Raw genomic sequence first — 26,856 nt, 5'->3', positions numbered from 1 at the left:
TACAACAATGACAAAAAAAACCCATGGAACTCTCATCTTTAAAAACTCAATCAAATTCACAAAAGGAAAAACAATTCTGACAATGCACTCTTCTTTTCCCCTGACAGTGGAGAGAATTACGGGGGGTCATTGCACTTCTTCAGAGTCCAATGGGCATCGCCGTGACGATGCTCATTAAAAGCCAGTGCAGGGCCCTGAGAGTGACGTCTGCACTGCTCCTCTGGTCTCTAAAGCCTGAGTTATACTTGGCTGCACGTTGTGTCGCACACCGGAAACAGCTGATCTACAAGCCCTAGATAATAGCGACAAGAATCTAGTATGCAATGCCGTACAATGGCATAATTCTGGATGTTTATAGTATTTTGCACTATGCAGTATTTTTGGTTCCAATTTTGAGAATGTCATTTTTTGTTTTATTCAGTGACGCTAGAAATAAGAGGAAAGGGGACGAATATACTTTGTAAAAAAATACTGCAATAAGTCACTTGTCTTAAAGTGTTAGTAGTCTGATCTTTTAATTTCAAAATAGCTGTAGAACAGAGGTTTTCAACTGGTGGCCCGTGGTGATATTGCATGTGGTCTCTGAAAATGCATTCAGCAATGTAAGTGAAGATTATTTCAAAAGGGGGGGGGGGGGGGGGGTATTATTAATAGTTGGCATCTGTGTGATAAGACAGTGGAATTAAAGATTATTATCATTATCAGTTGTGATTTGAGGAGGCTTGTGCTCCAATTCCAAAAGTACTTCAAGTTCAATAATAAATTGAATAAGTATAGGGCTAGGTTGAGGCTGGCTTGGAGCCAAAACATTTGAGACTCTGTCCCTGTCCACCAAATAATGGTGGCAAATAATGGTAGCAAATAATATACAGTATACTCTGTGCAACTCAAGACAGACCCTAATCTTAACCCACATCCCCAGGCGACAAGTGGTCCCCAGGTTGATTCTTGGTCAGGACGGTAGTCCCTGCATGCCTCCATCGTTCACAATCAGCTGAAAACCCCTGCAGTACAACATATAAATCTTACTGGTATTACTTATTGTACCAGTAACCAAGCCAGACGATGTCTAGTGTCATAACACTATATCGATGTAACATCGATATCTATAGCCTAGCCCTAGCAGAGCAGCTATTGGCGGTGTGCGGCACGGCATGCAACGAAGCCACGTCAAGCCCTTAATGAGAGGAAAACAGAGCAGCAAGATCAAAAAAGAAAAATGTGCAAAAGTGCGTCCTGCATCCTTTACCGTGAGGCCACCAACGTCCGTACACTAACCTCAAACTGTGGCTTCCTTCTTTGTGACTGCAGGCCAAAACTTGTTGGTTTTTTTTTTGTTCTCTGTACAGAGATGAACAGTGGCGCTCACTGACCACAGTACAGAAAATTCAGTGTAATCACTCAAAACTAAATAATGTACGTTATTATTTGTGGGACGTGATCAAATCGGGGAGGTGTTTCATCCTCTAGAAATATTGATCGTGAAAATGTAAAACCTTCTCGTAAAAGTCACTCTGTCAATATCGAAGGAGCTTGCCGTTCGCTAGAACCCCTTAACCCCCCAAACTCCTCTGACATCCCCCAGCCAGCCGGCTTCGTATACATCCCAGCGGCTTAAGGAGGAATGCCCAACCTTGCATCAGTGCCATGGCAACAACCATCTCATCCCGTGCTCGGAGATGAACTTGAGCCATGAATCAGTTGCATGCTTATTGCTTATAAAGACACTCAGAGAGGAAAACAAAGGCTAGCGATTGTGTTTGAGAGCTATCGTGCGAGTAGTTTGATAAGATTTGCACACATCTCGAAGAACTCTATGGTGTGGCTACCCGGCCGGGGGTACGGGGCGTTGTCCCCCCCACCAGTCGAGTCTACGGACGAGGTCAAAGATGACGCTATGGAGCCTTCTGCGGCCTTGGCGGGATGTGAAGGGGTGGCGATGCCTGGGGTGGCGATGCCTGGGGTGGCGAGGCCTGGGGTGGCAATGCCTGGGGTGGCAATGCCTGGGGTGGCAATGCCTGGGGAGTCGCCCCTTCCTTCTTCCCCGTCACCATCGTTCTTAATGGCGGCACGGTTGTTTCCCACTGAACCAGAGCGGTGCGGGGTAGCTGTCCCAGATTTAGTCTCTAGCATATCATCTGAAAAACAGAGAGACGTTAGGTAATAAATAATACATTTCATTTGTTACGCACTTTATACTTGAAGCCAATCTTAAAGTGCTCCATTGAAAAAAAAGTACACCATAACATGAAAGCAACTCAGTCACTCAGGTACAAATTCTTGCCAAAGCAAATACATTTTGGCGTCTCCCCGGGACCCAAACACCCTATAAATTAAACATGTATGTCCCATTTATTTAATTTGAAATTTTCTGTATAATGCTTTGTGAAAATCGTAAAAAAAGAAAAAGAGGAAGCCATATTCATTTGAATTGTTTGGGAAACACTGATCTAGCACATGATGCATTATGATTTGAAGTTGCAATAAATGACAGATCATCAAGCGTAGCTTCAGCATACCATCTATACTACGAAAGTCCAGGAGGTACGTTCTGCTGTCCACCTGGTAGAGCTGAAGGCTCATCTTGGCTTGCAAGCTAGTGATGGGGTTCTTCCTCCTCACACGCATGTGGTACGGATTCACAACCTGAGAGTCAACACACACATTATGAACCATTATAACACAGCTTGGTTGAATGCTGGATGCCGATTGGTCAGTGACTGAATTCGGCATGTGTTTTATTTCTGGATAATGACCGCTGAGCTCAATAACAGAACTCTGTCACCATTTACAGCTAAAAACATTGATCTCAAGAATGTTTTTGGAAAACATATGAGGTGAGAAATTGACAATGCATGCAGTAACTAAATGTATTCTTGTTCAACACTGCACTGGATGGGCCTTTCTGAGTGGAGTTTGCATGTTCTCCCCGTGTCCCCTAGGGTAGGTACCCTCACAAAAACATGCAGTAATCCTGGTCTCTAAACTGCCTCCCCCTGGCCAGCCGGGGCGCCTGATGGAGGGGAAAGGAACTGGTCGGAATAACGTGTTCCTTCCACGCACTACATCCGGCCAGGGAAACTCTCGTCTCCCCTGTCAGGTGAAAAGAAGCAGCTTGGCAGGTGACATGCTCAAGTGGCAGCAACTTTACGCGAGGGCGACAATGTCAGCCAATGACAATGAGAGCATGACTGAGAACGTTTAGCATAGTCTAATCCACGTTGTAATCAATGTATGGTCCTTGAAGGGGTTCCATGGGGTCACGTCACTAGCTAAACGATTTCCATTTAATCCAAATGAGGACGTGGCTTAATGCATATCAAAATGGGGGTCCTTTTTAATTTGCAAAAAAGGAAATGCATTTCCCTTGTAAATTGCCCATCACAAGCTAATTCAAATATGTGGGCCAACGCACTCTCTAGTAAGCTCACTTGTTATCTAAAGATTACGGACGATAACGTGCAATGACAACATTCCATTCTAGGTCAGGTGGAATTATACCTGTGACAAAACAGGACAACAACCAATATTTACTTTTTGTCCATTGAGGCAGCTACAGTACTTAATTTATCCTGTGTGGCAGTGACACACACACACAAACACACACACACACACACACACACACACACACACACACACACACACAACAAGCTTACAAGCTTACAACACGTCACAAAGTGACACATTGTGAGCTTGTAGACTGGCTATTTTCAGTGTGTGACACAATACTCGACCCGAAGTACACATCAGGCATAATAGGCCCTTATTACGTAGTTTAGGTTCTCCGTCTTATCAACTGATCTCACCTTCCATTCGTAGTCCAGCTGCTTCATGGCACGGCACACTTCCGACATAATGTCGTTGGGTCTACTCTGACTGCGGATGCCAAGGTGCCACTTGGCCCGTCTGACACCCGAGTGCTTGGCCTTCTGGGGGTTCAGCTCGTCCAGCGTGTGGCGTGGCCTGGGAGGGGTCTCCGCAAACAGGAAGGGCACTCGTTCGGGGTGGGGCTTGATGGGGATGGCAGCGCCGGAGGCGGTTAGGTGCTGGTCGTCCAGGAAGGAGTCGGGCGGGCTGGAGGCCAGGTAGAAGTCCTTGGCTTCGTTCATGATGCGACGGTTGTCTATGATGAGGTGGTAGGCGACGGCCAGCGGGTCCTGGTGGTTGCGGCTGTACAGGCAGGTTAGCACCTCCTCTTCGGTGCATTCAAACTTATCGCAGACTTCCTTCAAGGCCTCGTCGTCGATGACGTTGTTGGTGTATGAAGGGTCCTCGGGGAAGAGGTACTTGGGTTGGTCCTCTTTGAACCATTCGTCCTCCCTGCGGGACGAAAAGTTAGACAAGCTCTTAATAATGACACGAGTAAATAGCAGGCCAGGACTAGAACATGTTAGGAGTTACAGTATAGTGAATTCACATTTGGAATCTAGAAGAAGTTTAGAAAATGTTGGGGGTTGCAACAGTTAATATATCTACAAGATGCGACATGTTTAAATGGTTAATCAAACTGCTACATTTTGCAGATTATAAAAATAATATATATTGTACTTTTATTGCATGAAGTCGTTTATAAAAATTACCAGGAAAAATCATCAATAGTTCTATTCAACTGAAATATCCAATGATCAACATTGAATAGGACCCACTGACCGGATCTCTCTGATGGTGGCTCTTTTCATGGGGTCCACCTGCAGCATGTGTTTAAGGAGACTGATTACGCTGGGGTTCAGGTACTGTGGCGTGAAGAAGATGCCGTCACAGATCTTTTTAAAGAGGGTTGGCACGTGGTCGTCATCAAACGGGAGCGTCCCACACAGCAAGGCATAGAGGATCACTCCACTGCTCCATATATCCACTTCTGGACCGGCATAGAGCCTAGTGGAGACATTGTTCACGTTAAAGCCAAATAAAATCTCACAGCTGAAAATAATGTGTATTATTATGTCCCATTATGTGACTTGTGAAAAGTTTTTGTACACAATATGTAAAATTATGTTCTAGTAATATTGTTCCTGCTGTTCTACATACTGCCAACAAAGTGAAGAAATGAGAAAAAAGATTTAATCGTTGCTTTTTTAAATTTTATATTTTTTATGGGGAGAGAGAGATGGAGGGTGACATGCAGTAAAGGCCGTCGGGATCGGGAGTCGAACCTGTGGCACACTGCCAGACTGGATTACCACCAGCCAAGGTGCCTGGACCGCTGAGCCACAGCCCAGGCCTAATCATTGCTGGAATCCTGGCACCGATTGTGTTAATGGTCCATTTCAAATAGTCTACTCATGGAAAGGGTGGGGCTACCAAAATAACCAATTGTGCTATTTTGTGCCTGTGTTAATACCGATTACAAACGTAGTACTTTCTTCATATAATTTTTTTTATTATTAAACTTTTTGTAGTCATGGCAGATGTACTGAGACACTTGAGAACTGCACACATACAGATGATTGGTTAGATGGCCCTGCAATAGCCCATTTTATTCAATATAGTGGAGAAAAAAAAAAGAACATTACCTTCCCGAAATAACCTCTGGAGCAGCATAATTCGGAGAACCACAGCTGGTTCGCAAGAACTCTCCATCCGACATCATGTTTGATAAACCTGCACAACATTATACAATACATTACACAACGTTAGTCATCTTATAATGTCCTGTGACCACAATAAAGAAGGGTGAGACTCAAAAGTCAGATAGCTTGGGGGAACTTTTAAAGAGGCTATGACATTTCCCCGAAATATCATACAATACTGTATATCATGTGGTCTCGGTGAAAACAGTCTGAAAACTGCCTAAGACTTTCTAGGACACACTCGCTACTGATTAGCAATGCTTGGATATCAGTTTGCATTAGAAATGTATGAATTTCTATCGAATATCTTAGTTATAATGAAATTGAGTTGACGTGTTGTTTTTTAATGGCAACTGTTGCATAATTGCAATATCACACTCGAGCCCCCAGTCTCCCAGCAAGCCCCTGTGTCCCCACTGAGATGCTCTAAACCCCAGCTAAAAGACGAAAGGCTTCCCTCTGTGGTGGGTGGGTCAATAGACTCAATACCGTAGTAGGAGTATTATAAAAGAGGGGAGTTATTGTATAATATACCAGTAAGACGCCTGAGGTCGCGTGCACTGGCCATATATGGAGCGTATCTTCAGTGTACAGGGTGTGATGAGGTCAGATCAAGATATGGAATGTCAGAACAGATCAGCTCCATATATGGAGATCTATGGGTGGCAGCGGGGGCAGTGTATTGAATGTACAGGGTTTGATGAGGGCTCAGGTAAGGCCGGGCCTTAATTATCGGGCCTGTTTGAACTGGACGACGGTGCCGCTCGTCGTCAGTGTCCTCCGGGAGAGTGTGGAGGTTGTACTGCTGGGGCAGAGCGGCGTGTGCACGCATCCGCCTGGGTGACGTCGGACTGCTGGGGCAGAGCGGCGTGTGCACGCATCCGCCTGGGTGACGTCGGACTGCTGGGGCAGAGCGGCGTGTGCACGCATCCGCCTGGGTGACGTCGGACTGCTGGGCGAGTGTGGTCGCTTTGGCATGGGAAATCACAATGAACTGGGCACCATATATGGGGGCTGATGTCACGTGATGTCACAACCTGGGGGCTTGCCTGGGGTGAGCGACAGGGATTTGAGTTAGGCGACGTGACAGAGTGACATGGATTGTGGGTTAGTTGTCAAAAACTCAAGGTTTCATAGTTAAATGCGAACTATAAGTCGCAAAAATGCACCCCAGGCCTGCAATGTGACGTCATCATAACATTTATTTAACCAGATTTAATAACCCCTATTTTGCATGTCATAAGGAATTTAATTAATAAGGTGTTAACATCAATGCCACATAACCTACACCAGTGGCTCTCAAACCTTTTATTTTCAAGGACCCCCACAACTCTGAGTGTACACATGGAACCAAATGGCCCCTCACGGGTCCATTTGTCAAAGTCGGGACTTGCCAAAGTCTGCAATCTTGGCGTTCATCTGGGCATCGAGCAGGACATTCTCTGGTTTGAGGTCTCGGTGCACGACCATGTGTCGGTGGCAGTAGTCTACCGCCGAGATGATTTGCTGAAACAGCCGACGGCTCTCCTTCTCATCAAGCTGTCGTAGCAGAGACACAAACGTGTAACAATAGATGAGAAATCACCCACTGCCAGTGCATAGTGTGTGCTGGACTTGACGCTAAATAAAATCACCGCCTGCCAGTGCATAGTGTGTGCTGGACTTGACGCTAAATAAAATCACCCACTGCCAGTGCATAGTGTGTGCTGGACTTGACGCTAAATAAAATCACCCAGTGCCAGTACATAGTGTGTGCTGGACTTGACGCTAAATAAAATCTACACAACGTTCTGTGGCCAACAACTTAACAAGACTAATGTGCGATTTGTGAAACAGTATGAAAGGAGCTCCCCCCCTATCAACTGTTCCCTGTTAATTATGTAAAAGTATGATGTTTGTTATATTGTTGGTGATTAAATCAGATTGGCAGATTTGCTTTTATTAAATATATATCTAAGACCATTAGTTTTATGGAAGATGCCGCTATATATATCATTTGCTAGTTTGATAACCTCACATGCTATAATCTTAAAATAATAACCGGAAGTAGCATTGAAAGCTTGTAGATTGGCTACTTTCGCTGTGCAGCACACTTCCATAGAAGACTTGCTGGCTTCTACAATGAATACAAATTACTGAAATCAGTCCTGGCGACTGAGAAATTAAATGCATGGTGACTTTCTCTGCAAGTTATTATTGCCCGATTCATACTTGGCTGCATTCCAGTCTCAGGCACTGTAAACAGCAGATGTACAAGCTCACAACAAGTCACAACAAGCACAACACAATTTGAAAACCAGTCAGTGGACTTTATACATTTACAGAGACACTGCACATTTATTTCACAAAGTACCTAATTCTTAAAGATTGTTGTATTGTTTATTTAGACAATAGAGGATTTAAATCTGTTGATGCCACTGTGAGGAATGACTCGCATCTCATCCATTGCCTCACAATAAAGCGTATCGTTTTACTCCACTGAAAATAACGGCATTGTTTTTTACTGACATCAGGTCGGATCGGGTTGTGAAAATGTATTTTATTTGTTTATTTCAGCAACTTGCAGACTTGAAAGTTGAGATGCATAATTCAACACAATGCAAATTAATTCTGTCCTTGCCGTTTGTCAAGGTTACACTAGGTAAGACCATGTTAGGTATAGGTAAGGCCTTAATTATCATTCGTCTAAGGCCGTCTCAAGTTTGTCTTGTTGTGACTTGAATCGCCTTGAAGATGTTATCCGTCATTCTGATTGGCTTTATGATTATGTTGGTATTTATTGAGTACAGTTTCACTATATGACACAACGTCCCCTCTTAGAGTATGTGTATAACCAGGATTTGAGTGGTAAAAAATATATATATTTAACTTGCTTCTTTGCATGACAAATAAAGAAAAAAGCGGATCTACAAGATCACAAGTTGTCGATGAGATTTAAGATCTGCGATCAAACATAAATATGAAACATTTCAGAGAATCTACATTTTCCCAACGGAAACAGATTACTAATAATCGGTTGCAGCTCTAGGTGTATTACCCAGAGCCATTGAAGGAGAGTTGCGCCAGTTTGAAATGCATTGTTTTCAACGAGGTGCGGTGCAAATATCAGCAATTTGCAATGTGTGCAACATGACAACTGTTTTAAAGTATTGTACAGTGACAACTAAAGTCTCTGTAATGTTTATGTTGTACTATTACTAAAAATCTATCTATAATAAAGGGATTTAAGATCATTAAAGCTAGGCTGTTTCCCGAGTCCAGTGCATTATGCCAACTTCCGCTCCAGGACTTGTCACACTTCGCCAATAGAAGAGGCGCCATTGGACTGGCCCAATGAAATGTCACAACTATGTGGCGCTGGTATTACCTTTCCATTTTTGCAGATGTAGTCAAAGAGCTCTCCTCCTGAGACATATTCCATCACCATGAAGATATCTGTAGGGGTGCTGATCACCTGATACCTGCGGAGATAAACACATCACATGATGAGCAGTACATATCACCACAGACTACTCTTTGCAAATCATGTTAAAAATCTTATCATGATTCAAGTCAAAATAAAAAAGTATGCATTTATTTTTCTGTATCATGTCCAACACGACATAGCAATCAATTAAGCTTTCTCAGATTCTAGGTTACAAACAAACAAACAAACAAACAGTAACGCCACAGATTAATGAGTTTTTAGTTCAAACTAGGACAGATTTAATTAAACTAGTCTGACCTGTGTTAAATCAGGTTTTCTAAACAACCAACTTTTAAGATTGTATGAGTTCTGTACAGTGTCTAGCTCCACCAAGGTCACAGTCTTCAACATGGAGTTAATAAAAAGTGAACATTAACATCTTCGAGCAGGGCAAGGAGAAATGTCATATAATCACAATGTTAATAAATAAGTGATGGAGCAATATATATATATATATGCCCAATTTACACTGTCCGACAGTGCCCGGAAATTGTAAACCTCAAGCTCACAACGCACCATGGATGCTATGCACCGTGAGCTTCTAGATCTGCCTTTTACAGCCAACCACACTGTGCTGCCATAGGTCAAAGTATAAATGTACAGTAATTTAAGTGAACATAAACGTCAGCATAGTTTTTGGTTATCGCAAGGATGAATAACCTTTGCATCGGCGTGTGGAGCACAAGTCACATTTCTGCCTATTACAACAGCTGACATTCCAAATGCACCTAAGCTAATCTGACAGTCTGCACTTCACTGACCTCAAACCAACACAGACTAATTTCTCCAGATGTCTAAAATAGCCAGCCTGCACAACAGAGTACACTACAAGCCTTCACAATGTGAATGACGACTGCAATTGATCACACACTGCACTTCAGGCCACAAAGTACACAACAGCCGTTTCTGTCAACACATGACAACCAATGACCGTCCGTGTATTCACATCATGTTTGTAGCGGACGCGGTTATGCAATGGCCTTATATGGTGACTATCGTCATACCACAACTTCAGCCACACTGCACATTGAACAGCATAGTATCTATTCTATCCATCATCCATCTCTATGACTGCCAGGCTGGGACTCCGTTAAGACTAGGTTTGAGATCCTTTAGGATTTTAATGATTTGATTCCTTTGCGGTTCCCGTTAACAATTCTTAATAGGGTGTTCCAAATGGACCCTTACAGGTTTTTGTGAAAGTGTACAAATGGGTCCATAATTTGGTTACATTTGTACACTGTTAGTGATACTTGAAATAAAAAAGGGGCGCTCTCATCATACATCAAATACCGTGCTTTCTCAGCCAATCAAATCATCACATTCCATGCTCATACACACAAAGCTGTGCATAGTAGAGGCTAGCGCCCCTCAAAAAAGTTTCAGAACCACTGGTATTGTAAAGCAGACGTGAAGTCCACATACCAGCGGACAGTGTGATAAACCCGTCAGTGAGACCCTGGCAAAGACCTTTTGGTCGAAACGCGCATGTCCTGTTATTTATTTTCCTTGCTCATCAATACATTTGAACCTTTTTCACCTTGGATTCCTTTTTTCTTTTCAAGTCTGCAATTTACACCAATTTAAACTCACTTTGACACCCCATTTGCCATTCACTTTATGCATGCATATACCCTATGCCGTATGTGGCAACGGTTAGTCCTGTGTGATCCACCATTTAATTTTAAACACAATGTTACAAGGCAAGTCCAATATGTATTATCATACCTGTAGTTAAATTGGGGGTCTGATTCCAGTTACATTTTCTTTTGGTTCATAAAGTCAGCTTTGTATTATGTTATTTGCCCCAGGTCTGGTGCAACAGATTAAAAAAAAAGGAAACAAAAAGAAAAGGAAATGCTAGTCACGTTTTGGAAAGAAAACACAAAATCTGCCCCTAAAGCACTATTGCAAACACCAGAGGTCATCATCCAAGGAGATTAACAATAATGAAAAACAAATAATGGAGAAAGTGCAAGAGACTGGGTCAACCACAAAATACACCATTATAGATTTCAGACAGAAGAGACTGGGTCAACCACAAAATACACCATTATAACCTCGAAATAGCTCAGTAAGTGGCACCAATGAGTCAGCAGGGGGATTAAAGGGGCAAATAAGGCCCCTGTAAACAAGGCTGTGAGTGAATGAATGGAGGACTTACAGTTTAATTATGTGAGGGTGTCTGAAAAGCTTGAGGTTTTGGATCTCCCGGCGGATCTTTCCCACTACGTCCAGACTGCGGATCTTCTGCCTGTTCAGGATCTTCACGGCCACTTGGTGCTTGGTCAACTCATGCAGGCCCACTGCGGGAAAAGTTCACAGAATTATACTAGAGTAACTAGACCACTGGCTCTCAATCTCAAACTAGGGGGAGGGGGGTGTGATATGGTGATAAATATCCTATCGTGATACGATATTCATCAGAGATATCGTGATACAGTGAATGCAATATCTATGATTTTGCAGTTCTATACCTTAATTTATACTTTTGTAGAACGACTAGCCAAAATTTATATTTTGGTCTAAATAAATACTCCTTTTTCTTTTAGTTTATGTTACCTTGTAGGTGGTTAAGTAACTTGAACAATATAACCCTAAAAACCGCATGAAAACAATATTGTGATATTATATTTTTCCATTTCGTCCTGCCCCACCCCTATCTCAAATGTTGGGTACGGGGGCCACATGGGGACCCAAATGGACCCTTTGCACACAGTCACGTTAGGTTCAATCTGTGCAGTCTTAAGAGTTAAATGAACGGTAAACAAAAATGTAGATAGAATTGGAGACTAGTGATTAAAAAGTAAAAATGGGGCTCCGTGGTCTAATGCAGAAGATCTTACAGTTTAGATTGGTTCCCAGTCAGAGCCAGATATTTAAAATCATCAAATGGGGCCCATGGACTAGTAGATATCAAACTGTGGAGTCCTGGACTATGAGTGCACATAGAAAACAATAATGAGAGACGAGAGACAAAGACAAGACAAAGTTGGGATAGAAGGGCCGTGCAAACAACATATACAGAGATAAATATAGGCTATTAAGGCTAATATAGGCTATAGGGCCTATAGCCTATATTAGTTTATATATTATTAGAACACAGACAGCAAAAATTATTCAGAGCCAGCCAATCTGAAAATCCCCCGTTAAACAGAACTGGCAACTGTAAATAAATCTGGACACAAAGCAAGAAACACTAAGCTTGTAATGCATGCACAATACCGTGTACGTTTTTTGACTGATGGTAAAATATTAACCCAAACTTCCGTTCCGTTCCTTTGAGGAAAAATGGCAATCATGCACTCATGCACTGTTTGTAGTAATCTCGGAATAGATTGATTATTAACTCATTAGAATCTATAAATAATATGGGGTAAATAAATAAATAAATTAAACATGCAGTTATACTGCGGGAGCTAAGCCGTGGATCTGTGAGTTAAGCTATAAGCCATGACTTGGCCAACAGCAGACAGTATAAATTAGGCTTTTGTTTTCCAGGCAAGAACACTGTCTGGCAAAAGGAATGCCATTCAGTAAGCCAGGCAAACCTACAAATGAAACACTGAAGTGGCTTAGAGTGTCCCCAGCTAAATGATTGATAGGAAGTTAGGAAGAACACGGAATAGGAAGGAACCTATTAATGTATTTTACCCTACAGGTCCTCAACTCAAGAGTTAACATTGAGGTTTTTTACAGTGTGGAATAGATTCAGTCAAAATCGAATCAAATGGGGGTCCATCATGCTGTGGCCAAATGCATATGAAAATGGGGGTCCTTTTAAATTACGAATGTTAAGAATCACTGGAATAGACCGATTCAGGAAGATGACACCGTGACCACACCAGTCAGTTTGTTGACATAAGGGGTGAGTGGTGCCGCCCCCCTGGACTGGGTTGGGCGGCAGTCAAGTTCAAGTCAAATTAAACCCCATAACCACTGATAGGTCCAGGCAAAGGCGCGAGCGTGCACGCACGCGCACACACACACACACACACACACGCACACACAGTCACACACACACACACACACACACACACACACACACACTTTAGAAGCTGGGATCTGCCTTATATGATGTGCAAGTCTAGTGTCACGATGATGTCAACACTGTATACCGGTATATATATATATCCATCTTTGGGGTTTCTACCTTAATCTGATGTCAGTGCTGGATATCGCTGTTGTCTCCATATGGAGCTCTAAGTGAAAGCCTTTTTTGATTGATTGATTGAAATATTTATTAACAGTTTGTAGAATTACAGTACATTTCAAGCACAAACTCAATACAGAGACTGTTAACTGTGAGTGGACGACCCAATTAAGCATTACACTTGTTTACAACAGGGTCCACATTGTTCAATTCATCAAAACATATAGAGACATACAAATAGACACTTCTATGTAGCCTTCATAACAATTATAGATTCAGTGCACACAACAAATGATTTCAAGTATTTATTAGCTGTATATGTCTTCCAGAGATAATGCAACAGGACGAATGGAGTTCCTTTAGTTACTACTTACTTAGCAATGGTAATAATTGCAACATTCAATGGAGCTCCATTTCAGTTAGCATTAGTTAGTAACAGTCCATGGAGCTCGATTTTAGTCAGCATTAGTTATAGTTAGTAACAGTCAATGGAGCTCAATTTCAGTCAGCATTAGTTAATAGTAACAGTCAATGGAGCTCAATTTCCGTCAGCATTAGTTAGTTAGTATTGTAACAGTCAATGGAGCTCGATTTCAGTCAGCATTAGTTAGTAACAGTCAATGGAGCTCAATTTCAGTCAGCATTAGTTAGTAACAGTCAATGGAGCTCCATTTCAGTTAGCAATAGTTAGTAACAGTCAATGGAGCTCCATTTCAGTTAGCATTAGTTAGTAACAGTCAATGGAGCTCCATTTCAGTTACCATTAGTTAGTAACAGTCAATGGAGCTCCAGTTCAGTTACCATTAGTTAGTAACAGTCAATGGAGCTCCAGTTCAGTTAGTAACAGTCCATAGAAATCCAGTTCAGTTAACAACAGTCAATTTGCTTCCTGGTGGCGCTCCTACAAAAGTGGACTTCACGCTCGTTAGCTATAGCTAGGCGATAGCCCTCCAACCAAATCAATAACAGTAAAACACTTATAAAATAAGGCGTTCTGCGCGCATTTACACAACAGTTAGCGGTCGCTGGAAGTCGCACGCGCGAGTTGTAAAACGCCACGACCGTTGTAAATGTGAGTTAGCTGCAGACAGACAGACATTCGGGCCAACAAGTGTGTTGATGTTGCGTTGTGAAAAGTTAGCTTGACAAGCATAGCTTCACTGGGTTAGCACAGTTCCAACCTTTGTCCCACCCCCCTCCTTCCTCCACGTACAGCGACACAACATTTCACCCACGTACCTTTCACCTTCCCAAAGGTCCCCACGCCAAGTGTGTCTCCGAGAATGTAATGGCCGATTTTAACATTCCCTTCGTGTTTCTTCTTCTCCATCGTCGCCATGGTTGGTCCCGCAGTGGCCTTGCCGTGGAGCTAGCTAGCTAGCTGCGGGTGGAATGGAATAAGTGCTCTGCTACAAGGAAGGCAGAAGTGTTGCCAGATTGTGTCAGTGTGAGCGAGAAATAAGCAACCAGGTCCATGAAAACAAACCCAAAAGAAGCAACTTTATATATAGGCCACATAAACCTACCTGTATTCTGTTCTGTATATGCTTCGGATATTTGAAAAGCTTGTAGATCTGCTATTTTCAAAAAATCTGGAAGAAAAAAATTAATATTTGTTTTTGAAACATTTGAACAACACTGGTACGGTAACGGGGGTCCTTGGCACAAATATATTTTCAGGTGTGGGGTCTTCCTTGGATAGTTGCAGGTCACATTTACTATGGAATCGTGCATTTCCCGTCAGTCAGTTGTTTGGTTGGTCACCCCCAGTCATGCCTCGTGACATCACGTGACATCATCAGGGATCTCATCCCTGATGATGTCACTGAATATTCAGCCCATATATGGAGATCCCTGATGTCATCAATATTGGCCAGCACTGTACATCTGACCTTAAACATCAAACCCTTAGATCTGCATATATGTAGCTGACCTGTTCTGACATTCCATATGTCGATCCTTCCCCATCCATCCTTCCTCTTCGATGTCTCCCTTTTGACTGATACCTGTCCATTTAAACTCTAGACGGGCCTGCCCCAAAGTTATTTGTGCATCCGCGCCTGGCAGCCAAGTTCTCAACAGGCCCGAAAAGTAAGGCCTGGCCCTGCCTGGGCACTCATCAAACCCTGTACACTCAAGACACTGCCCCCGCTGTCACCCTTAGATCTCCACCATATATGGAGCTGACCTGCTCTGACATTACATAATTAAGTTGATCTGACCTCATCAAACACGGTACACTCAAGACACGCTCCATGTATATGGCCAGTACAGAATTCATTCCATATGTTGATCTGACCCCCCATGCCAAAGCGTCAGCGCTCGCCCAGCAGTCTGCTGTCACCCAGGCGGATGTGTGCACGTGACCTCGTCGTCTTACTCGTTACATATTAATGTGGGTGTCCATGACGCGTGATTATGAATCCCACCAAGCTCCACCCATGCTGCAACTTTCAGCGTCGGACAAAATAACGGAAATGCTTTTCCCACACTGCGGGTGGAGCTAAATTTCCATCCACCAGCTGTCTAAAAGCAGTCTTTCACTGCCATCAAGCCTACGGTGCCAGAGATTAGCTGTACACAGATAGAATGACAGAATCTCGGCCATGACTTCCACTCTGGTGAAGACAATAAGCAAGTATACAAATTATTTGCAGATAAACAAGCTCAAAATCGCTTATAATAAGCGGACATGGCAACCCCATGGAAGGCAGAGTGGGAGGTACCGGTGTCCGGTCTTCAAGTCACTCTTGAAGGTAGAGATAGAGGCTGTAGTGTAGAGAGCAGAGTAGAGTGAGTGGGATTCATTTGCTTTGCAAATTGTTGGTCCGGTCTGGAAATAGAGCGGATACGGAACTGTATGTGTGTGCAAATTACCGGTTGCTGTAGGCGAGCTTTAGGCCGGATCTGAACACGGATCAGTAAATTGAAACCAGGCTTTCCACAGATATTGAGGAAAGCCGCGTTAAAATGTATGTCAGTGTTGCATTTTGTACTGTGGAAATGCCTGGTGACTAGAGGCTACATTTGTACACTAGTCTCAGTTACGAATGGATGCTTGTTTTTCCTCTTTCTTTCATTTTCTTTCCTACAGTAACAGAGTAGTCCATTTCATGCCACATAGGCATGTTGAACCGATTTGTCCATTTAAATAAAAAACAAACAAAAAACAGCGGTTAAAGAAGATAAAACATTGAGATGCTATTAAGTGTCTCACTGTGTCTAGTGTTATGTCACTGTGATTTGTGATCTACAATAAAGTAAATTTTAACAACGAACGAACAACAATCACCTTGGTTAATATAGTGTCTTGCTGCCGTTATGTGAAGACCGTTATACCATTTACATAATTGGCCGTAGCTTAGCGGGTTGATTGGCCGACTTGGAATCCGAAGTTGGCCGGTTCGATCCCCATGAACATGTTTGGCTCAGTTTGTCTAGTTGCGTCGAACTTGTTCTGAACCCCGATTGCTCCCCTGGCGCCTATAAATGGCAGTCTCAGACTCAGAGTCAACAGCTCTGGGCAGACAGGCTTATATTGTTATTTTCTTCTTTAGCAGTTCATGTAGGCTATTTATTTTTAATTAAATTAAAGCAGTAATTCCACATAATTGGTTGCTATTACGGTTTCACACCACTAGATGTCATAAGTTAACTGCATTGTTTTAAATTGGAAAAACATGGGATGAAGCCATAGACTGTAAGGATGAAGCTGGGGATACTCTATATTCTATAAGGCTGGGGCTCCTCTGCTGAATCAGAATATCTGCAAACACAACGATAACAGTTTTAAGTTGCCAAAGCAAGTGTCATAAGCATAAATAAAAACAATAAACACTGGTGGGCTTAGAGCAAATTTAGGACATTTTGAGTGAAATATTTGATACAGCCTGGATAGTGAAATCTTCCTTGAGAAAATGTAGCCTATTAGGCTATGCACAACGTGCCAGCAAGGTATACAGTAACTATAGCTGCAATTTCCCATTGACAGCCCATGATACATCCAAACAGAAAAGTTCTATCTGATTGTATAATTAAACCATGTTAAACTCACCAACGTTGCAGCTGTATGAAAAGCTATCTGCAAACTGTGCAAAGTGTTGTCAATAAATTCCGTGCAGGTTATTTTTTGCATTGGAGTTTGGAAGTGCTCGTTGGATAATCACTCAAAGGTCCTGCCACCTGTTTTGAATTTGCACATAATGCAGGAGCCAGCAGGAGGTTTACTGAAAACAAGCGCTTCCAAACGAGCTTTTCCAAACTCCAACACAAATCACCTGCAAGGAATTTCTTGACAGGAAGTAGGCCCAGTTCATAACATGTCTACAGTGGATTTTTATGAAACAAACATTTTCAGATAGAAAGAGGACAATAGCTTGTTGATTGCATTTGATGCATTGGCTTGTGATTGGCTGATCACCCCATTAGTGATGATTTGATTGAAGTACATATTGAAGATAAAAGTGAGGGCAGAAAAGACGCCAAAAGTGATTGGCCGGAATTACTTTTGTGATGATGATTTGATTGGTAGATCACGGAATGCGATGATGAATGATGATGTATGATGATAAGAGCGCCCCTCACTTCACACGGGTGTGATTTATTTAAGGTATTAAAAGGTCTTAAAAGTCCTTTACTGTCAAGTGGGAGCCCACCCTGGGGATCCCGACCCACAGGTTGAGAACCACTGCTATAGCCTACTCATGTACTACACATGGAAGGTCATGACTGTGTGTCACCAGCAGAGGGCCATGAAACAGCTAATGAGAATGGATGCTTATTACAAGGTCACTACACTGACACACATATTATACTGTAATAACTCAGGCATTGTGCCCCAGAACAGTTCATTATCCAACACAGAATGGCACGTGCTTTTTCAATTAATAAGACAAAATCATCATCACAGACATCAATAGACTGGCCTCCAAGTAGGCTACTATATGTGAGTACAAAGTACTCCCGGGTTCAACGGGTATACGCTGACAATGGATACAATGGGTGTATTGCATACACTAGGGCCGTGCAGAGAGCACTGGAGAGGGCAGGAGCCCAAACCTCCGAAAAGGGCATAATGTGTGCGCCGATTATTGGGTGGACTTTTTGTGTGGGGGTCCCTTGTGCCATTTCACACCAGAAATGTAGTAGCCTACTTTGGATGTCTTATGCTAATGGAGCAAGATGTTCCACAATAACTTGGCCCGTGTCATTGGACAATAAAAATAACAAAATCACACCCGTGTGAAGTGAGGGGCGCTAATATATTAAAGTCTAACTCATGTTGATTAGGACCGGTGATGTAAAACAAACGGTGACAAAACAAACATTAAATTCTCTTTATTGTTAATGGCATTTAATGTTTGTGTTAGTGACAAGATGACGTAAATTTTCCCTTCATTGTCAATGGCGTGTTTATAACAAACATTGAACTAAAAACAAACATTAAACCTGTATACAATATTGAAAAGGACCCCCCCCTGCACGTGCCTGATTGCATAACCGGAGGGACACATGTTCTCAACGGGCATTGCCACGACCTACTGACCTACCAATGCCTTGTGTGCGCGTAAAAGCTATTGTCGTGCAACACAACACCACAACGATCCGGCCATAAAATAGGGCATGAGTGGTTGGTTGAGGGTAGTATTTAACTGACCTGACAGTGACGACTAATAGAAGGGTTCTGTCAAGTCAATCGTCTCCAGTTGACACAGTATGACCTCAATAGACCTCCTTGTGTGCTGAGCTAACCTAGATTTCATGACTTTTCTTTGAAGAAAGTCAGTTGGATGAAGGCCAAAGAAAGGTTAAAGTGTGAAGCTGATTAAATTATTTGATACAGGTGTAAATCCTCAGTGTTAATTTAACTCTGAGAGTGTAGAACGGAAACCAAATCCATTTGGTTCCCTTGGTACAGACGCATAAGGATCCATTTGGTTACCTTTGTAGTATGTACAGTTTGTACACTCTTGGAGTATGCTTCACTTTTTACACTCTTGGTGTTACAGACCCCTAAGGGTCCATTTGTTTCCTAAATTTCAATAATTTAGCTGCACGGGGACCAACGGGAATCCCGTCAAGTGTGTTCTATCGTGGGATAAAAAAAAAAAAGTGAAATACATGCATAACACACATGGTTGCCACAGGACAGGTGTCATCGAAAGGCCACGTGCCCTGTGAACCGCTGTTCCAGACACATGTATACTGACAGACTGCTGCATGGAACAGTGATTATCATTTTAATTACAGAGGTACCTAATCCTACCAGATCTGCTTGTCAGTCTGCTCATTAAGCATTGTTTCCCACAGTATGGCAGACGGCGAAGAGCCACCAGCATATAGGCTAGGTTTGCTGTCTCACTGACTCGCTCCAGAAATACTTAAAAGAAACTGTTGTGGATCAAAACATTTGTGCTCGATAGTATATACCAATTATGTTTATGGTATTATCCATTATGACAACTGAACGAGAAGTGGAAACACAAATACACAGAATGCTCAGAAACCAAACAATCCACCTTCAGTGGAGGAAGAAGTCAGGCTAGCAATAATACAACACAAAATAAACACTGTTATGGTAAAAGTAAGTATGTCACTTGAGTTAAAGTACAAAGGTATTGGCAGCTAAATATACTTACAGTACCAGAGTAAAAGTACATTTTATTTTCTCGAAAACAGTACAAGCTCACAACGTGTTGCAATGCAATGTATTGTGAGATTGTACTGTTGTACTGGCAGTGCTGGCCGTGAGCAATTTGGTGCCATGGGAATCACACCCGAGTATGAAGTAAGAGCATGAGTGTAATATGGTCAAATGCCCCTTTCTTCTGAAAGTATAACATTTCAGACTTTAGTTTTCAAAATGACCTGCAATTATACAAGTGATTACAAGTATATGCACACAATGATTAATTCAAAGGCAAAGAAGTTGGTGAAAAAGAATTTTAATTCCTTTGGTGTTTGCAAAAGAACAAAACATGTGCATCTTAACTGTGGTTAAATCAAACTCTAAAAGACAATATTAGTCTTTAATACGCACCGCCAACAAAATAACTAAAATGGTTCAAAGATGTAAAGTGAATTCAAATACTACAGTAACCATTTCATGTTCCATAGTATGTAAAACAAAAAGTAAGTGATATCTAAGATACTTGAGGCACAAATCACAGAATCGACAAAAAGACAATAAACATATTTTATGGAGTTGGGTGGTGGATGTAAAGAATTGGAGAGGCGTGCCACTAAGACGAAAAGGACTTAAAGGGGAATACCACTCACTGTCAACATTGAACTGTCATTAATATACCTTAGAGTTGTATGGAAATAATAATAAAAAACTCCCCCCATTCTGTTTAGTCTAGAACTGGAGGTCTAGAACATGGGGTCATGTGATCAGTGACATCACGACAGTGTACTTTTTGGCCCGCAGAGTACATCTTCATGATGTCACAGATTTACAAAACAAATATATAACCGTAGTTTGTTGTGATATACAACATAAAACATATTGTGGAGATAAGCAGCTATTTAGATGAAAGAGGAAAATCACAATTACAAACTTTTTAACATTGCATGATTCATGAGAACCCTTTTTTCTCCTTTTTTTTACAGACACCAGAAATACCACCCACACAAACAAGAATCAACTGATGTAAAACTCAAAGCTGAACAAACACAATGTCATGGTAATTTGGAGCATATTGTGAGCTTCAAAGACTCCCTCCTCTGCCTGTGTTTCTGCTCTACAGTATTCTGGATGTTTAGGCACTTGGAAATAATATGATTAATGAACATACATAATAAAGAAATGTAATGTTCTTTAATGTTCTGTGATGTTCTTCAAACCGCCGTATGCCTTGAAAACAAGCTCTGCCCAAAGTTAGCATAAACCATAGTATACAGTAGATTTTAAACCAGGGCACAGGTTATTGTTGTCGTACGTTAATTGCATAAAGGATGGTTAAACCAATGACGAAGGATTGACTGATCTGATTGACTGACATTCTGTTCCACACCAGGGTGTTGGGGAGGGGAAGGGGATTGCAGTGTTGATTTTGACAGCAAATGTTGATTTTACTTTTAGTCAGTCTCTTGAATAGTTTTCATTCAGATTTAGCCACATTTTAGTCACCTGGAATGTTTTAGTGATGATGTTGATTTAGTCGACAAAAATGTATTTTGTCAGGCCTTGAAGTGGCTGATTTTACACTTGCTGAAAATAGCTGATTTACAAGCTCACAACACGTCACGCTTGTAGATCGGCTATTTTCAGCATGCAACAAAATGTATAATAACTTGCACTGGATCTCTTGTCCACTAGTCCCTTCTTAACATTTAGTCTAGTTTTTATTTGTTGACGAAATTGTCAATATATCTAGTCTTTCATTTAGTCTTTTTTATTCATCATAGCTTCGTTTTAATTTAGTTTCCATTTAGCTTTTGTCAGTGAAAAAAGGTAGTCGTCGAACATTTTGTCATCATAGTATTAGTCAACGAAATCAACACTGGGGGATTGGCATCTCAAAATGATACACTGACCAACACAAGACTGCCAGGAATACCTGCAACTGAGGAGAGTTAAAGACTTTTATGGAAGGGGAAAAACTGTGCTCTATTTTCCTAGTGTTTCATTAAAACATAATGCTGCTTTCACACCAGTTGAAAAGTTTATTAAGGGAAAAACTTTTCAACTGCATTTGAAGACAGTGTTTTTCTTCCCTTTTCAGTACGTCAGGCCCTTGTTCTCCTACGCACCTGTAGGTGTGCAAATGACTATTTTTTACACCAACAAAAGATAAAATCTTCAAGATCAAGTGGAACAGTTGAAAGTGGTTTGAGGAGATGGTATAGTGAAGAAGAGAGGCAGTATGGGCGAAGGACCTGACACACACATGCACGCACGCGCCATTCTGGAGGTTTCAATAGAGTGCAGAAGTCTGATGTAATTTACGCATCCTACCTGGATTATGTCACCCCCCCATTCTGAATTCTCCCATAGACGCGTTTAATATCGCTGCATATGAGAACGGTGTTCCAAAAAGAAACAAACGAGTCAGGTGGTTTGACTCGTACAGTTATGAAGCATCACATTACCGTCGGCAAACATGTTCACCAGAAACTATCAAATATGAGTAATTCTTATATCTGAAGATGACCAATGTTATTTTCCATAGAGAAAATACGTCCGCGACCCAGGGATGAACGAATTACATCAGGACTTCTGTACTCTATTGAACGCATCAGAACCTGTTGATGCGTCTCTCAGAACTCGGCTCTATGTTGGAGTGCCGGCACTGTCCAAAAGTTGGCAGCCTCTTTTTTTCTTTTTCACAGGCTGCCTTAAGATGTGAATGATGTCAGTTTCTCTAAAGTGAGTCAAATCAAACAGCATGAGTATTCCCTTAAATCAGTGATTCTCAACCTTTTATTTATTTCAAGGACCCTCAGCTTGATATGCATTAAGCCACGGACCCCCATTCTATACGATCTTTCATCTCTGGGATGTCGGGACCTACATCGTAAAACCCTCAAGGGCAAGTTCAGCTCTACTGAGGCCTGAGGGTATGCAAATGGCAACCAAATTTGGACCTGTAAGGGTCTATTTGGTTCGTAATATGATCAATTAGTTAGCCAGGGACCCCCTGAAAGGCCCTCAATGGGCCCCATGTTGAGAACCAGTGCCTTAAACCATGACCACGAAACCCAAAAACTACAAAACTCACTAAATCCAACTACATTACAGTTGTACAACTATCAATGCTACATTAACGTAAAGAAACAAGAGGAATAACATTATTCACAGTTAAAATATCACATAAGTTTGTTGTGGGCTCAGCCCTTTCTGAATAATATACTTTTTAGGCTTTGCACACAACACACACACTATTACATCCTCAATCACTGGTCCCACACAAAAAAACAGACCAAAAACAAAACAACACTGCACATATTCAGAGAACATGTCAATTCCACAGTTATCGCAAGGGTTATTATTATTTATGAGCGTGAACACTAATACAAAATATTATGCTTCTCATCATATTCATCAATATAAATATTTACATATATGTACTCGTCATTAAAAAATAAAGGACCAAAAAAAAGACAAGAAAATAAAAACAGATCTAGTCTACCTCGACTTTACTTTTCACAGCAAAGGTTATGACCCGACGGAGGTCTGTAGTACGAAGAAGGATATCGTCAAAGGTCAAAGGTTATGACCCGACGGAGGCCTGTAGTACGAAGCAGGATATCGTCAAAGGTCAAAGGTTATGACCCGACTGAGGCCTGTAGTACGAAGCAGGATATCGTCAAAGGTCAAAGGTTATGACCCGACGGAGGCCTGTAGTACGAAGCAGGATATCGTCGGAAACCTCATGTGTCCAAAACTGTTGAGGTCCTTTCAAACGGGCAGCGATTAAGGCGCCTAGTAATTCACTTTCAATGAGACCTGCGACAATTAACGCAAGCGTATTTATGTGGGCGCGGTCCCGTGAAATTGTCGTGCACGTGCTTGTTTCGCGCACACGCCCGCGACTGACCGGACCTGGATTCGGTTGAGCTTTTCTTTTCTTTTTTACGCTTGTGTTGTCGCGTCCCTCTTGAGCAGACCTGGAGCAGAACCTGCCGTTGATCCAGGCCCTCGTGAATCGATGCCCGTCTGAAAGGACCTTTACTTTTCAGGATTCAAATTTGAAAGGAGCAGATATACAAACTAGTGTGATCAAAAGTAGACCATTCATTTACAGGAAACACAAACAGTTAAAACACGGGGATATGAGATCGCCTGCCGGACACGGCAACGATTTGGGGATTTAGCGAAGCAACGTCAGGGTTACAACAGCGGTTCACTTATTATCGGGGTACGAGATAAAATAAAATAAAAGTCTACGAGTATAAAAGCACCGCCTACTGATCAATAGCGCTGCAACTATTGATTGTTTTCTTAGCTATTATTATTCTATTGATTACTTTTTGATTAATCAAACAATACATTTTCTATTTCTTATATCGATTTTCTTCCAAATTTCTAAAATATTTCTCTTTTATAATAGACAAAACCAATTAGTCAGATTAACCAAGTGCAAGTTGCTAGCTAGTACAGGCCTCTACTGCCATCAGTCCCATGGGTCAGACCAGTCTAGTAGACATAATGCCTACATATACAAGTGGGTCAGCTAGCAGTACCTTGTAACCCCCCATTCACAAATGTTATGCTTAACAACATAAATATCAACAAAATCATGCAAAATGCATTACCGTTTTTTGTTTTAAATCATTATTAATTGTGCTTACATTCTAACAGCAACTCACACTATATTTCAAAGCTTTAGAACTATAGGCCAAATCAGGGAACACATCTGAATTACGAATTTATGAAATCCTAATTCCGAAAGCCAGCAATGTTTCTTGAATAGAGTTAAAGCAACGCATGACTGATTCCAATAGAGCAGATCATATATTAGGGTTGTCAAAATTAATGCATTATATAGCATCCGATTAATTTGAAATGCTTAACGTGTTAACAATACAATAACTTACATTACAGTAAATGTATGACCGGAAGTGTTTTTGTGGTGTGACTTGACAATGTGACCAGGCGACAACCCAGGGATATCTTTGTGTAAATGCGGATGTTTTGCTAAATAACTACAGTACTAGGTAAAGACATCACCTTGATTGTGTCACACTTTTTTAAAACCTCTTAAAACCTAGTGTTTATTTTAAAAGAAAATACAATATCCTTGATTTTAAATACAATAAAAAAAAGTTAAAATGGTATTATGCGTGATTAATCACAGCAATTTGTGCAATAAATGTGTTATTTTTGACAGCCCTAATAGGACAGAGCAGTGGCGCCATTTTCTGGTTCCACAGATAGAAAGCCCATTCATTCTGGCATAGAGAGTATTTCTATAAAACATTTTAAGCCTGGAACCAAGCCATCCAGGCTCGTGGTGAATCATGACCATAAAACATATGTTTCCGTGTCAAAACATAATTGAATATTCAATTATATTATCTACTACATAAAAAAATCGTTTAAAATATTGTTTGACACAGAATCTATTGTTTTTTTTATGGTCGTGATTCAACATGAGCCTGGGTGGTTTGGTTCCAGGCTTAAAATAATTAATATAAATGGGAAGAAATGACGGGCTTTTTTATCTGTTTAACCACAAAATGGACGCCACTGCTATGCCCTGTGTGTGTGTTCCTCCTCCTTAACGCACACTGCGGGGGGAGGTCTAATTTCTCAGAAATTGGTTGTCCTTGTATCCTGAGGTTAGACTACAGGTACGGCTATATGTACAGCACACATCCCCTCAGTGATGACTAGAAGCCAGATGTCCCTACGCACCACCTGCACGTCTGGATGGAAGCCGACATAACATCTGAGTCTATGGCAGGCTAGAGATGTCCCTCTTTGGGGGGGGTCCATCCGGCTTACAGCTGGCGCCGTTGGCCTTGTCCTCAAAGACCAGCACTCTGTGGGGAATGGAGGGCGGGAGAGAGAGAGAGAGAGAGACATGTGGACATTTGTGATAATTAAGTAATAGCAAAGCAAAGTTACACAGTATGAATAATTAAATATTAAAACACATGAGGGGGTTTGTTGTTCCAGTGGTTAGTCGATACATAATCGATAATCTGATCACCTACAGATAACAGCGTGGGCACTGAGTAAGGCTCTGGGGCTCATGTCAAAAGTGAAGGCACAATTTTCCCAGAGATTCCTTGCAAAGCATAGTGGAAGCTTGTCAAGCTTCCGCGTGCGTAACAGAAGTACCGGAAAAGACACACTGTGATTGGCCACTTGAGTGGCAGCAAGAGCCCGAGGAGTCGCATGAGTGACGCCACTTGGGCAGCAACGCAGCGTGCCTCGAGCAAATGCCTTCAGCTGCACTTCCGCTTGACTTCCTGCCTTCAATGGAGACATGTCGCTCCAATTAACTGCAGCAGCCAATGAGGCATCTATTCTTTTAAATATCTATGCATTCTATGGCCATGACGCTCATGGGTAGCAAATCTCGCACGGGAAGTTTGATGAAATACATGGCAGTGGATAGAGATGGCTGGACCAGCTCTTGAACAAACACTATTATGAATGATTGTAACCTTTGTCATATAATCGGTTTAGGAATATAAAAAAAACATATCACAGGTTGTTTTCTAATCATTTGCTTTTCAATGTGCATAGTACATCATTTTATTATTCTGTCCTGAAGGTATCGCGGGATTTGGTTGCCAGACAGGAAACGGTGGACTGTCTTGCGATACTTGGCACGTTCAGAAACTTACTTTGTGCTCTTTAGATACCTCTATAAAATTACACACAATCACCACAGCGGATGCCAGGCAATGATGTGCTATGTCTTCTTTTATTTTCCAGAAGAGATTATTTTACAATGGTCTCAATCATTCAGAAATAGTGTTTGTTCATATGCTTGTCCACTCAGCTCCATTGACTCAAATGTATTCCAGAGTTTCGGCAGCAGTTTGCCACAGAGTGTGACGCATGTGCCGGCTGGAATTTCAGGGTAGAGAAAATGATGTATCATGTAGGTGACCCTTCCATTTGTTCCTGAGCATGAGGCAGCTTGATGTACAAGTATACCCCCTGGACATGACGCTAGTATGTCACAGGGACTTACCCCCAATCCAAC

General features: G+C 41.8%; 2 protein-coding genes across 4 annotated transcripts in view; both read right to left on the bottom strand.

Moving 5' to 3' along the window:
- Positions 1-480: 480 nt before the first annotated feature.
- Positions 481-14,568, bottom strand: prkaa1 (protein kinase, AMP-activated, alpha 1 catalytic subunit). Of its 2 annotated transcripts, XM_080756314.1 has the most exons (10): positions 14,429-14,568; positions 11,201-11,342; positions 8,938-9,031; positions 6,965-7,109; positions 5,514-5,601; positions 4,651-4,875; positions 3,807-4,320; positions 2,520-2,646; positions 2,019-2,138; positions 481-1,988 (listed from the first exon to the last, which is right to left on the bottom strand). In XM_080756314.1, the coding sequence occupies exons 1-10, from the start codon at positions 14,526-14,528 to the stop codon at positions 1,768-1,770; spliced, it is 1,776 nt and encodes a 591-aa protein (XP_080612440.1). In that variant the 5' UTR covers positions 14,529-14,568; the 3' UTR covers positions 481-1,767. The 2 variants fall into 2 exon arrangements, with proteins under 2 accessions (XP_080612440.1, XP_080612439.1); XM_080756313.1 differs by having other exon boundaries at positions 481-2,138.
- A 5,549-nt stretch (positions 14,569-20,117) lies between these two features.
- The window catches only part of aif1l (allograft inflammatory factor 1-like), a 28,583-nt gene continuing 21,844 nt past the window's right edge, over positions 20,118-26,856 (bottom strand). Inside the window, exons 6-7 of one of the 2 annotated variants that reach the window (XM_080755769.1) lie at positions 25,551-25,678; positions 20,118-23,859 (exon numbers count right to left, since the gene is read on the bottom strand). In XM_080755769.1, the coding sequence (XP_080611895.1) occupies positions 25,591-25,678 (88 nt within the window). In that variant the 3' untranslated portion in view covers positions 20,118-23,859; positions 25,551-25,590. Of the gene's footprint in view, positions 25,679-26,856 lie in introns of both variants that reach the window. The other variant, XM_080755768.1, reaches the window with a different exon arrangement.

The sequence above is a fragment of the Protomyctophum bolini genome, assembly GCF_963924005.1.
Source record: "Protomyctophum bolini genome assembly, chromosome: 22".
Lineage (NCBI taxonomy): Eukaryota > Metazoa > Chordata > Actinopteri > Myctophiformes > Myctophidae > Protomyctophum > Protomyctophum bolini.
Note: the sequence above shows the minus strand (reverse complement) of the source record. Positions and strands in the feature narration are given on the sequence as shown.

Excerpts from the sequence above, each read along its gene's own strand:
- prkaa1 (XM_080756313.1), bottom strand. The coding sequence starts at position 14,528 with ATGGCGACGATGGAGAAGAAGAAACACGAAGGGAATGTTAAAATCGGC. Across the intron at positions 7,110-8,937 it reads ACATCTGCAAAAATGGAAAG|CTTGATGAGAAGGAGAGCCG; the intron begins GTAATACCAGCG and ends CTGCTACGACAG. Across the intron at positions 4,321-4,650 it reads GCCACCATCAGAGAGATCCG|GGAGGACGAATGGTTCAAAG; the intron begins GTCAGTGGGTCC and ends TTCGTCCCGCAG.